The 13,302-nt window shown below is 38.1% G+C and overlaps 1 protein-coding gene across 1 annotated transcript; it reads right to left on the reverse strand.

Moving 5' to 3' along the window:
- Window positions 1-215: 215 nt before the first annotated feature.
- Window positions 216-9,486, reverse strand: LOC130105610 (serine/threonine-protein kinase NIM1). The gene is made up of 4 exons (XM_056271679.1): window positions 9,186-9,486; window positions 6,813-7,130; window positions 2,303-2,571; window positions 216-1,053 (listed from the first exon to the last, which is right to left on the reverse strand). Exons 1-4 carry the CDS (start codon window positions 9,253-9,255, stop codon window positions 292-294), a joined length of 1,419 nt encoding a protein of 472 aa, XP_056127654.1. The 5' UTR covers window positions 9,256-9,486; the 3' UTR covers window positions 216-291.
- Window positions 9,487-13,302: the final 3,816 nt, after the last annotated feature.

Here is a 13,302-nt window from a genome sequence, read left to right on the forward strand (position 1 = left end):
CATAATTTATATAAATATAAATATTTTATATATAAATAATACATTTTAATTAATCTTAAATATATACATGCATGTGTTTGTATTTATACAAAAAAATTATACACACACATATATTATATTATGTAAGCACAATCTTTTATTTTGGATGTGATTAATTGTTGCGCAGCACTAATTAAAATGTATTAATTTAGCTTGGCTTGCAATTAATGAACACTTTACAATGTTCAACAATAACAACAAAAACAGACCTAACTAATCAATCATCTTTCTCTGTCTGTTCCTTCATGTTGTCTATAGGATGGCACAGAATGCAGACTGCTCTTCTTTCCTGTGGATGGTTGTAGGGTGAGACCAGCATCTCTTGCCGAGGCGTGTGTTGGAGTGACAGAGAGTTGTGAATCCCGTGGATTCTCCGGATCCGCTCCTCTGGTTTCGGTGCAGAAGTATCCGGTAAATCCCTGTCAGTGGGCTACGGCAGTCCACCACCACATTGTTCCTCAGGTGAGTTTCGGTGACGCCCAGCTCCTCCAGCGCGAGCTTGACCGACCGTTCGTCACTGGAAAGTGTTCGTGACGGGTCGGCCAGGTGCGCAGGAGTGGGAAAAGCAGGTGGGTACGCTTGTGGATACTCAATTCCCCTTAGCCAAGCACTGGACATGATCTGCGTCAGAGAAATGCGGTCTGCGGGAACCAGCCTCAGCGTTCCCTTAATAACACACTGGCAGACCACAGGGACGTAATCGGGAATGGCGTAGGAACCCCTGAGGATACTGAAGCGCAGTCTTCTCAGGCTGGAGCCTTTAAAGGGGAACGTGGCCGTCACCATGAAGTACAGCAGGATTCCCAGAGCCCAAATGTCCACCAGAGGTCCGATGTAACCCCTGTCCCGGAAGAGTTCAGGGGCCGCGTAGGGCGGAGAGCCGCAGAAGGTGGTGAGAATATCGGTGGGTTTGCATTCAGCGCTGAAACCAAAGTCGCCAACCTTGATGCAATATGTGGTGGTGTAGAAGATATTTTCAGCCTTCAGGTCGCGGTGGATGATGTTGTTGTCATGCTGAAGATGAAAAAAAAAAACTGCTGGATCAGTTATGCGGTTTTCTCATAGACTGCTTTTACATTTGGTCTCTCTAATATTAGTTATATCTTTGGATTCACATATTTTAATAAGAAATTAGGCACTGTACAGTAGTGCTGGACGGTGTTTTTTTTTGTGGGGGGTAAATACAATTTAAAAAAGCTCCAGGTCTGATGCCTATGTTAGCTTGTTTCCGCCAATGAATAAAAAATTAATTAATTTTATAAGTAATTGACTTTTTATGTCGCAATTCTGACCTTTTTTCTCAGGATTGTGTGACATAAACTTGCAATTTCTAGTTATAAAGTCACATATAGCCTTAATTCGCAATTGCCTGTTTTAAATTCTGAATTGTGAGAAAAAAAGTCAGAATTGCGAGAAAAAAATCAGAATTGCAAGACATAAACTCCCAATTGCAAGAAAAAAGTCAGAATTGCAAGATATAAACTTGCAATTGCGAGAAGTCAGAATTACGAGAAAAAACATCCGAATTGCAAGGTATAATCTTGTAATTGCGAGAAAAGTCATAATTGCGAGAAAAAAGTCATAATTGCGGAGAAAAGAGTCATAATTGCGGAGAAAAAAGTCATAATTGCAAAAGAAAAAGTCATAATTGTGGGGAAAAAGTCATAATTGCAAGGTATAAACTTGCAATTGCGAGAAAAAAGTCATAATTGCGAGAAAAAAGTCATATTTGCGGAGAAAAAGTCATAATTGCGGGGGAAAAAGTCATAATTGCGAAAAAAAAGTCATAATTGTGGGAACAAAGTAATTATTGCAAGATATAAACTCGCAATTAAAAAAAATGAAAAAAGTCATAATTGCGGGGAAAAAAGTCCAAATTGCGAGAAAAAAAGTTAGAATTGCGAGGTTTAAACATACAATTACAAGAAAAAAAGGCAGAATTGCGAGAAAAAAAGGCAGAATTGCGAGAAAAAAAGGCAGAATTGCGAGAGAAAAAAAGGCAGAATTACAAGATATAAACTTGCAATTACGAGAATTTTTTTCCCGCAATTACCTTTTAAATGTTTTTATTCCATGACAGAAATAACTGCTTGTTTGTAGGGCTGCACAATTATAGTAGAATACAGACAGCCCTAGACTGTGGCTGTGTGTATAGCTGTGTGTATAAAGTTAGTTCAAATAAATCAAGTTTAGCCTCTTGAACGTTTAATCGCACAATATAAAGGTTGAACACTGCGGCGGTCAGCAGCACATGTGCTCTTACCATGTGTTTCACCGCAGACAGTATCTGAGAGAAGACCAGTTTACTCTCCAGATCAGACAAGCGTCCTCTGGTGGCGATCCTGGAGAACAGTTCTCCTCCGCCTGCGTACTCCATCACCAGATGAAGCCTGCGAAACGTCTCCACCACCTCATACAGACGCACGATGTTGGGGTGCGAGAGTCTCTCCATGCTGAGGATCTCCGACGGGAACAGCCTCTGTGAGCGCTTGTCCAAACGCAGCTTATCCAGGATCTTAACAGCAACCCTTTCTGAGAGAGAGGAATAAAAGAGAGTATGGGGAGAAAATGCACCGCCAGTGTCATGTCATGTCAAGTCAAACGTATTTCTAGAGTGCTTTATAAAATACAGATTGTTTCAAAGCAGCTTTACACACTCTAAACAATGCTGGGTTGTCTTAACCCAAATTTGGGTCAAATATGGACAAACCCAAATGTTGGGTTAAAAATGTAATTTAACATTTTAACCCAACTTCAACTTTCACTTTCAACTGTACATTTTTTAATTACATTTTTAACCCAACATTTGGGTTTGTCCATATTTGACCCAAATTTGGGTTGAAACAACCCAGCATTTTTTTGAGTGCAGTAAAGGGCCTGGCACACTTGAGTCTGAAATTTTCATATGCGTTTTTTCGTATTCGTGATTCGGTGGCTCTGAATTCTCAAAACACCATTCAAACACCATTCAGACTGCTTGCTACGTATGCGAAAAACCCAGAAAATCGAACCCGATCCAATTTGTTTTATGACGGACGAAAGTTTCGCAAACAGAATTCAATTCTGCTGTAAAGCAGCTCTAAAAAGACAATAGTGTCATTGTTTCTAGCAGGGACGGACTGGGAATAAAAAACGGCCCTGGACTTTGACTAGGCCCGGCCCAAAGAAATCGGCGCGCGGAAACTCGACAACAATAACGCCTGCCGCCTGACATGATTGTCACATGACTTCAATTGTGGCTCATGATACTACCATCCAAATTATAGCTAACAGCATATTATACAATCTATTCCATGCTGTCTTAAAATGAATTTATTACTTAATAATCTTAATTATTTTATGCAGTAATTAATCTTAGCTACTGCACAAATAATAATACCACATCTAAATGAAAATAGGCTGGCCCTACACCATTACAAATGTAACTTCTGTATTAAAAGTCTTCAAAGTTTGTAAGCATTAACTGTAACGTTACCAACATTTTTAAAAGTAAAAGCACAACATATTTCTTAATATTAGCTACTGCATGTTGCATTTTACAGCTAAAATGTTGAAGTTTAGCTGTTTTAACTACTGTAATCATTAAAAATGTAGCAAGCTGAATATCACTTCCTAACATCATCCCTAGCAAGTAACTTGCAAATTAATTTCTGATTAATTCGGTTCGGGAGTAGTAAAGATAAAAGCCAGCCCGCACTGGTTGGGTCCTTGTATGCGCTTCATGAGGCACACACACACACTAGCACACACACACAAGGTCTCTAGCTCGCTCCACTCTGTAAATAACAATTTATGCCATGCGCGCTCTTACTCGCTCTAGATTCCGGGAGATTTTAACTAATTTGCGGGCATCAGGGAGCCGCTATCAATATGCAGGAGACTCCCGGAACTTCCGGGAGACTTGGTATGTCTGTGACTGCGTGTGTGGCGGGTGGTGGGCCGGCCCGCCGGCCGTCCTGGAGTACCGGCCGTTATGTGATTCTCCAGATCACACAGATGGCCAGTCCGCCCCTGGTTTCTAGAATGACATTTCTCCATTCCTAGAGCTTACGAACGAATGGGTTTTTTGGGGTTTGGACTGATGCGGCAGTGAACCCAAAGAGTCAGTCAGAGCTCCTCCTGTCCGATTTTAGGGAAAAATCAGGTCTATTGGAGACGTCAAATAGATTTTTTAGGCGCGTCGGAAGATCCCCACAGACACAGTACAATCCACATGGGATAATCTGCCAGTTTATCTCTTTTAATTATTTTTATAATCCACTGTACATCCGACTGACTGACACTGTATTCTTCCTTTTGATTCTAAACTGAACTCAAATGGCACTGAGAATTGGGTAAGAGAGAAACATAAACCACTTAATTGAGGAAATTGAGATATGAAACACGCTGATGGCCTGGGTCTGTGGTGGAGGAGTGAGTTTGATGTGATAAACTCGAGGTTCTGGACTGGATCGACTCCTAGAGCTTCCGAACAAGTGGGTTTTCTGGGGTTTGGCCTGATGGGGCAGTGACCCCAAGGTCAGTCCTAGAGCTCCCCTGGTCCGATTCTAGGGAAAAATCGGGTCCATTGGAGACGTCCAATGGAATTCTTAGGTGTGCCGAATAAACACCACAGACACGGTGTAGAGTAAACCTATATGCAAAATAAGATACACTGGTGTTTTGCCAGATGAGAAGTTTATTCTATGTACCATCGGTTCCCAACAGGGGGGTCGCGGCCCACAAGGGGGCCTCAGTGAGCTCTGTGGGGGGTCGCGTCATATTTTGAAAGGTTTGAGCAATGAGCATTAAATAAAAGTCCTTAACTTTTTTCTGTTCAAAATTTACAAAATGTATATAATGAGCGAGTTCATCATGAATCCATTTTTCAATCCGTGTTTTTGTCTTATCCTGAACCACTATGGTACACCTATAATAAGGGTTTACATTGGGACTATTTTACACTGGTTCGGATCGCTGCCGCTGCGGAGTAGCCCAGTCCCTGCGTGACTCGTCATTGACGTACACAGAGAGAAGTAGTTCCGGCTACAATGTTCTTCCGAAAAACGCATTATTCTGTTAATAAACGCAAGTTTATTAACGCTCGCTATAGCGCCAAACGTGTAAAAAATAAAGCCTCACAAATAACTTGCCAGTATTGAGGCCCCAGACAACAGTCATTTAGTAATAGCCTATATTCTTTCCTTTTTTTTTTTTACCTATACACCAGTGTGAATATTTTTGTTTTTGCATTTCAAATAGGGCCAATTTATAGGCTTCTCCTAGGCTTACGTTTTTAAATTACAAAGGGCCTACTGATGTTTTTGTTATTGTATTTTCAATATTATAGGCTATTATTTGTGCATAAACATACCGTTTGTTTGAAAAAAAAAACATATTTTGTCATCCTTGCTGCAAGAGCGATAATATCATTAAATTTGAAGGGGGGTCCTAAAATATTTTCTTGGGAAAAAGGTGGTCTCAGACAAAAAAAGGTTGGGAACCACTAGTTCATTTTACTCTAATTCATTTTTATAACTGTTTTAATTTCATTTGCCTTTATTTTGTGCTTATTTTCTATGCAAAGCACTTTGAATTGCCATAGTGTGATATTTTAATTCCTTTCTATATAAAGCATTTTGAATAACTGTTTTACTTTTCCTTGCTTTTATTTTGTGATTATTTGTATTCCTTTTTATGTAAAGCACTTTTGAATTGCCATAGTGTGTGAAATGTGCTATATTAATAAACTTGTAATCAGCTCAGAGTTCAATAACTGTAAAGTTCGTCAATTTTGGAATAAGTTCAATTCAGCTATAAAGCAGCGTCAATAAGGCAAAATTTTTAGTTTTGCATATGTAAGTTCATGTGTGCGTTTTTGCCGTTTTCAACACAGTCTTGATTTAATGACTGTAAAAATTTAAATAAACAAGTAAAAAGTAGTAATATATTTTCATTAAATCTTGAATACACACTTCAATCATTATTTTAATTATAATTATAATTTTAAAAATCTAACAATAAGGTTGTTCATTAAAATTCAATTCACTAAAAAAAACCTTTTGACCTCAATTGAAACATTTATTCTAAAAAATATTTTACTTTTAACACCTTAAAAAGTTAACTAATATAATATAATATACATTTTAATTAAGAAACTTTAAACTATCATCACAGAAGAGGTGTTTTTAATATTTTTACTTTTTAAATGGACTATATGTAAGAATTTTCATGTATTAACCACTTTTTATTGGCAATGTGTGAACAGCTTGTGTCGAAAATTAAAAAATTATCAATCTGTACTGTAATGTCAGTGTGTCATGCATAGAAAAGGGATTAATTCAAACTATAATCTCACATAGTCAGATCTATAGTCTCAAATATAGCCTACTTTATAATCAAACTATCTTAACAGTGTAATTTTAAGTACCTCATCTGTCACGTAACGGCCACCGGTATCGCTAATAACAAGAGTTTCTGAATTCTACATATAGACCCTTTAAATAAATGAATAGATCTGGGCATAAAAATGACATAATGAAATTATTTGACTGAGAGACCTGTTGATGTCTTTTGTTCCTGAACAGGTTCACATGTCGACACTTATTAAAAGACATTAAAGTGGGTGTCTTGGGGTTGATAGAAATGAACACATCCTGAAAGAGATTAATTATAATCTTCTGGATTAATTATAATCTCCGCCACACACACACTCACTCACACACTATTTTGTATGCATTTCGAATGCAGCAACATTTAGAGCTGAACAAATTCCTCTCAGAAAGCGTGCTCACCTTTGGTCAGGTGGTGAATGCCGAGTTTGACCTGGGAGAAGTTTCCGCTGCCTATTTCCCCACGCAGCTCGTAGAAGCCGACCCGTCTGCCGAAGGTCAGGTCACCCACGAGCTTCTCCTTGTGTCCGAGGTCATAGACGGCTCTCTCGAAGAGCGTCTGCTTCACGATGACCTCTGGACTCACAGATGCAGGGTTTCTGCCCAGTGCTTGAGCTCTTGTCTTCTTCTTCTTCTCCGTTATTTGTGCGACCTCCACCCAGGCCAGCTGGGGCACGAGCTCTTTGTGGTGAGACGGCATCGTCTGCTTGGCCACCTGCCCTGCACGGAGAACGAGATCTCTTTAAAGGGGTGGTTGATTATGATTTCACTTTTCTAACTTTAGTTAGTGTGTATTGTTGCTGTTTGAGCATAAACAACATCTGCAAAGTTACGACGCTCAAAGTTCAAAGCAAAGGGAGATATTTACTTTTAAAGAAATAGCTTTTTAAGGACTACAACAAACGGCTGGTAGGAACTACACGAGCTTCCTCCCGGGTTAGTGACATCACCAACCCTAAAATGTACATAAACCCCGCCCCCGGAACACGATTTATAGATTATCAAGACCGAATACGATTCTCTTGAGTCTCCATCTTTATCTGACTCCGGTTTGAACATAAAGGGCTAAATGTTTTTGAAATTTTCAGTGCATGTGTGTGTGAGGTAAAAGGACACGAGGTCTTGAAGCTCCGCCCCCTGTCCTGAGAGCAGCAGCTCATTTGCATTTAAAGGGACAGACACAAAAACGGAGCGTTTTTGCTCACACTCAAAAAGTGACAATTTTAACATGCTATATAAAAATATCTGTGGGGTATTTTGAGCTAAAACTTCACATACACACTCTGGGGACATCAGGGATTTATTTTACATCTTTTAAAAAGGGCATTACACCACCCCTTTAATATCGCAGGTGTTTCTTATGGAAATCAATGCAATTTTGCTGTGGTAGTCGCCTTTTTCTTTAGATGCTTCTCCTGAGAAAAAGATCCCAGTAATCTCACATTTCAGAAGACATCTCGACATCTCAAAATGTGCTTAGAAACGCCATAATATTTTAAGGGAGACTTTCCAGTTCTCATTTACGTATCAACTTTTAAAATTCCTTGTGAGAAATAAAAACAGACCCAGTTCTTGAGAGAACTATATAAGAAACGTTTGAGTTGGTAATGAGATCTGAGCATAGTTTGAGAGATTTTTGAGATCACTGTGGTCTTTTTCTCAAGAGAAACACCTGAGATGAAGAGGACTTCAGCAAACGTCTCCATTTAATCTCATGAGGTGAAAGAAATCCACATATCTAATGTGAGATTTTCTTGCCTATGTGGAGATCTCAATATTAACTCAAACATTTCTCATCAAATGAGCTATACACATTTATAGACACATTATACATGTCTTTTGCATGTATTTTATTTATACTAAAGAACGCCATGAAGTTTCCCAAGCTATAAAAGAGCAACCTGTGAGCAATAACATGTTCCTCTTTGTCCTAATAACCCAAATAAAACCATTCAAGATTTAAAATTGTTTTCAAACTTACACATAATCTGTCCTCTGTTATTATTCTCATTAAGAGAGGACGTTTAAGTATCATCTATATCTCAGATGTTTCTCCTTAAATTGCATATGAGAAATAAAAAGACAATAGTCGTCAGTTCTTTGGAGAACTAGATAAGAAATTAGTATTTTTAAGATCTCTTCTGAATATTTTTAGGGGTTCTTTTACTCGAGAGAAACATCTTAAATGAACGGGACTTCAGCAGACGTCTTCATTTAATCTCATAATTTATGTCTAGGAGAAAATATATCCAGATTTGGAGAGCCTTGGAGATCTCAATGTGACCTCAAACATTTCTCATCAAATGATCTGAGTTATACTATACACCTTTATATAGATGTAAACTGTCTTTTGCATGTCTTTTAATTTTTATTTCTACTAAGGAATCTTAAGAGAACATCTGAGAACAGCATAAAGTTTCCTGAGCTATGAAAGAGCAATAACACATTCCTCTTCATGCTAAAAACCCAAAAAAAAACATATTAAGGATTTAAAATTGTGTTTTCAAACTCACAGATAATCTGTGCTCTGCCATTATTTAATCAGTAGGGGAGAGGACATTTAAGTATCAACTTTCTCAAAATTTGTCCAAATTATCTGATTTATGCTATACAGATTTATATAGATGCACTTTTTATACTTCTGGATATTCTTTATACTACTTATATTTCTATTAAGGACTTTTAGGAGAACTTGCCAGAGCAACATCTGAGCAATAACATCAATAAAATCTGCAGATAAGACCATTCAGGATTTGAAATAGTTTCACAACTCACACAGAATCTGTGCTCTCCCATTTTTCCCGTTTTTGGGAGGTAAAGTGCCGCTCTTCTTATTTAAAAACATCCTCTACGTCTTCTGGTTTCTCCTCACAGTGTCAGTCCGAATGCGTCTTCAGTTTATCCAGATCTGTCCATATAAAGTTCCAGGTTGCCAATATTGTTTATCATATGTCTGCAGATCACCAGACTATAGTATTATTCATTAAAGTTCATCTCAATGAACTAGAATCTTCCATCGCTCTGCTGTTTGAGTCCTGACAGACATGGTCCACTCGCTCCGGTCACACAGAGTGCCGTTCCCTCTCCGTAATGCTGGATCATGTGTGTGTAATCCTGTCTCACACACTCACCTACAGACAGGTGACCCAGCCGTGGGATTACAGCGTCCAGCTGTCTGTCACTCGCTCCCAGAGCCGGACAGTAACGAAGTACATTTACTTGAGTACAGTACTTAAGTACAATTTTGAGGGATCTGTACTTTACTCGAGTATCATTTTTGGGGAGTACTCATGACTTTACTCAAGTGCATTTGAGAGGCAAATATTGTACTCTTTACTCCAATACATTTCTATCCATAACCGTGAGTACCCGAGTAAAAAAAAAAAAAAAAAAAATCTCGGAAACCCTCAATTTGTTGTTTCCCTCTCAAACGTGATTGGATTGTGCAGGCGCCACTGATTGGGACAGCCTATCAGCAATCACTTTCAGCTTTCCGCCAAAGTCAACTCCATGGTCAGATTTTATATTACACATTAATGTAAGCCAAGCATTTGGTTTGATGTTCTTGAGTATGTGGTGTGTTTAACACAGTCAGGTTCAAATGTGGCAGTGGCGTACCCACGAGGGATTTCTGATTTCTTTAAAAAAAAACTTTAGGAGGCAAAATATATTTTTACTGATTATGTGAATTACACTGCGCAAACCAAAGTAGGCTACTACCCAGCGAATGAAGAAGGGTTGGCGCTCAGTCTCCACAGTACATAAAATATTAATTTTGTTTTATTTTATTTTTTGGGTTTGCATTTATGAGGAAAAAACAATGTTATGGACGTGTTCTCCGTTACGGACATGAGCGCTCTGAAAGCGGCTTAAAAAATGCTTTAAAACTTTCACAGAGACATCAAACAGAAAATACAAAACCTTTCGTTTCAAAGTGAATTTCGTTTTGTATTAATTGTATCTTAATTTTAATCAATGTTTCTTCAACCAATTGCCTGGGTTTAATAAATAAGAAGTAAATAGCAGACGATAGATAAGAAATGGAGGCGCCGGCACGTGAACTGGATCTCGTCTCATAAATGAACCGAAACTCAGTGTATAAGGTAGCCTACTTGCCTCTCACAGACGTCTACTTTTAAACAGAAAAATTCAAAACGAAAGAAAACAGACTACAGACTGCTCTCTGCTTATGTAATCCGTATGAAATGTGCATTTCTCTCTGGCGCGTTCACAACTGAAGATCGTGAGTCAGCATCGTCAACTTCATCTAGCCGACACTGACAAAGAAAACACTTGTTTATTAACAAGTGTTTATTAATAAACAATTAAAATATCTCCTTGCTATATTTTACATATTCATAATCATTCCTTTTGCCGGTTCTTTGTGACAGCTTTTAGGTGGTTTATTGGCAGCGCCACCCTTACATGTGGTGTGTGTGTGTGTGTGTGTGTGTTGTCCCCGCATTTAAAGATGGGACCCCCCCAAAAATTTAATTAAATTAGATTTAGAATTAGATTTTACTTTCAATTCCTTTTACATTCTCCAAGGTATTAACATTAACATTTTTCATAACTCCATGTAGGACGTTTCTGTGCATAAATGTAAGCACTGTGGCAGTAGATTACTAATGCAATATTTAGAAAATCTACTCTTGTACTCTTGATACTCAAGTACTTTTAAAAACAAGTACTTTAGTACTTTTACTTAAGTAGACATCTGAATGTAGTACTTTTACTTGTACTTGAGTAAAATTTAGCAAGGGGTATCTGTACTTTTACTCAAGTAACAAAGCTCTGTACTCTGTCCGCCTCTGCTCGCTCCACGTGCAAGTGGAATCTAGGTTTGTGTGTCTGGCTCCATTTATTTTTAACTTGTTCTGCACCTTTAAACTGCTATGTGGTTGCCAAGATGTTCTGAGCGGTTGCTACAATATTGTTAGGTGGTTGCTAGGGCGTTGCTATGCAGTTGCTACAGTGTTACATGGTTGATAGAATGTTCTAAGTTGTTTATAGGTGGTTGCCATGGATTTCTGCACGGTTGCTAATGTTGTTCTGAGTGGTGGCTACCACTCAGTGGTTACTATGGCGTTTCTATGCAGTTAATAGTGTGTTCTAAGTGGTTGCTATGGTGTTCTATTATGTTTAGGGGTTTTATGGTGTTTGCTACAACATTTGATAGATGGTTGTTAGGGTGTTTCTATGCAGTTGATACTGTGTTCTAAGTGGTTGCTAGGGTTTCTTTGATGTTTATAGGTGTTTTTATGGTGTTTGCTACAACATTTATTAGGTGGTTGCTAGGGCGTTGCTATACAGTCGCTACAGTGTTACATGGTTGATAGAATGTTCTAAGTTGTTTATAGGTGGTTGCCATGGTTTTCTGCATGGTTTCTCATGTGTTCTGATTGGTGGCTATCACTTAGTGGTTGCTAGGGTGTTTCTATGCAGTTGATAGTGTGCTCTAAGTGGTTTCTAGGGTGTTCTATGATGTTTATAGGTGTTTTCATGGTGTTTGCTTCAACATTTGATAGATGGTTTTTAGAGCGTTTCTATGCAGTTGATACTGTGTTCTAAGTGGTTGCTATGGTGTTCTTAGCTGTTTCTAAGTGATTCTATGTTTTACTGCATGGGTCAAAAGTAAAAGATGTAAATATAAATGTATTAGTAATAGCACACTTCTTAACAAGGCTATGTCTGTTTCTCCCAGTACTCTCCTCACAAATGAATGACATGGACGAGAGGTTACTTGCATATAACTGCATAATGTGACCTAATTATAAGAGACTATTATATAGTTTCTAATAGGATGCGTCCTTCAGCACTTTCAGAGCGAAGGATAAACAAACAGCCACAATCCGGGAGCTGGACGGGTCTGTCTGTCTGAATGATGTCTGTCTGTCTGTCTGTCTGTATGATGTCTGTCTGTCTGTCTGAATGATGTCTGTCTGTCTGATGTCTGTCTGTCTGAATGTCTAATGTTTGTCTGTCTGAATGTCTACTTCTGTCTGATGTCTGTCTGTATGATGTCTGTCTTTCTGATTGTCTACCTGTCTGATTGAATGATGTCTATCTGTCTGAATTATATCTGTCTGTCTGATTGTCTACCTGTCTGTCTGTCTGTCTGTCTGTCTGATGATGTCTGTCTGTCACAGTGACTCACATCAGATCCGCTGCAGTTCTGCCGACAGAGAAGGACTCACGGCAGGTAGACATATTTCTTCTAATAATTCCTGATAAAACATAGTTTTACATTTTATTTATGGCCTTTTTTGCAATACATAGTAGGATATTAAAGGAGAACGGGATCGTGATCGAAAATATTGGAAAACAACTATAAAAGGTTCACAAGGTAAAATAAAGAGATTGACAACACAATTTCACACAATATCAATATAAAAATACTCAAAAACAATTATAGTAAGTAAAATATAAAAACAAACACACAATTTCACACAATATTGTTATACTCGTAAGCAACTTTAAAAATATATGTCTTAACCCACCTTTTAAAAATATGAATGTTAGTAGCCTCTTTCACTTCATTTTGTAGACAGTTTCACATTTTTGGAAAGTGGCTAAAAAAGTACCACCAGATTGCTTATATTTTACCGTATAATGTGCAAAAAAAAACAGTGTTCGAGGATCTTAAACTATGATGTGGAACGTATATCTCGACAGACAGTCGGTAATGTATAAAGGTGCCAGATTATTCAGTGTTTTATAAACCAATAAAACTACCTTTGCTGACCTGGCAACCAATGTATTTCCATTAAAACCTCTGTAATATGCGCTCTCCTGTTTAATTTCATTAGTACTCTGCTGCATTTTGCATTAGCTATACAACTAGCTAGTAAACATAGCATTACAATAATCAAGACGAGAAAAGATAGATGCA

Source organism: Rhinichthys klamathensis, unplaced genomic scaffold (genome assembly GCF_029890125.1).
Source record: "Rhinichthys klamathensis goyatoka isolate OS25496 unplaced genomic scaffold, OSU_Roscu_1.1 h1tg000323l_1, whole genome shotgun sequence".
Lineage (NCBI taxonomy): Eukaryota > Metazoa > Chordata > Actinopteri > Cypriniformes > Leuciscidae > Rhinichthys > Rhinichthys klamathensis.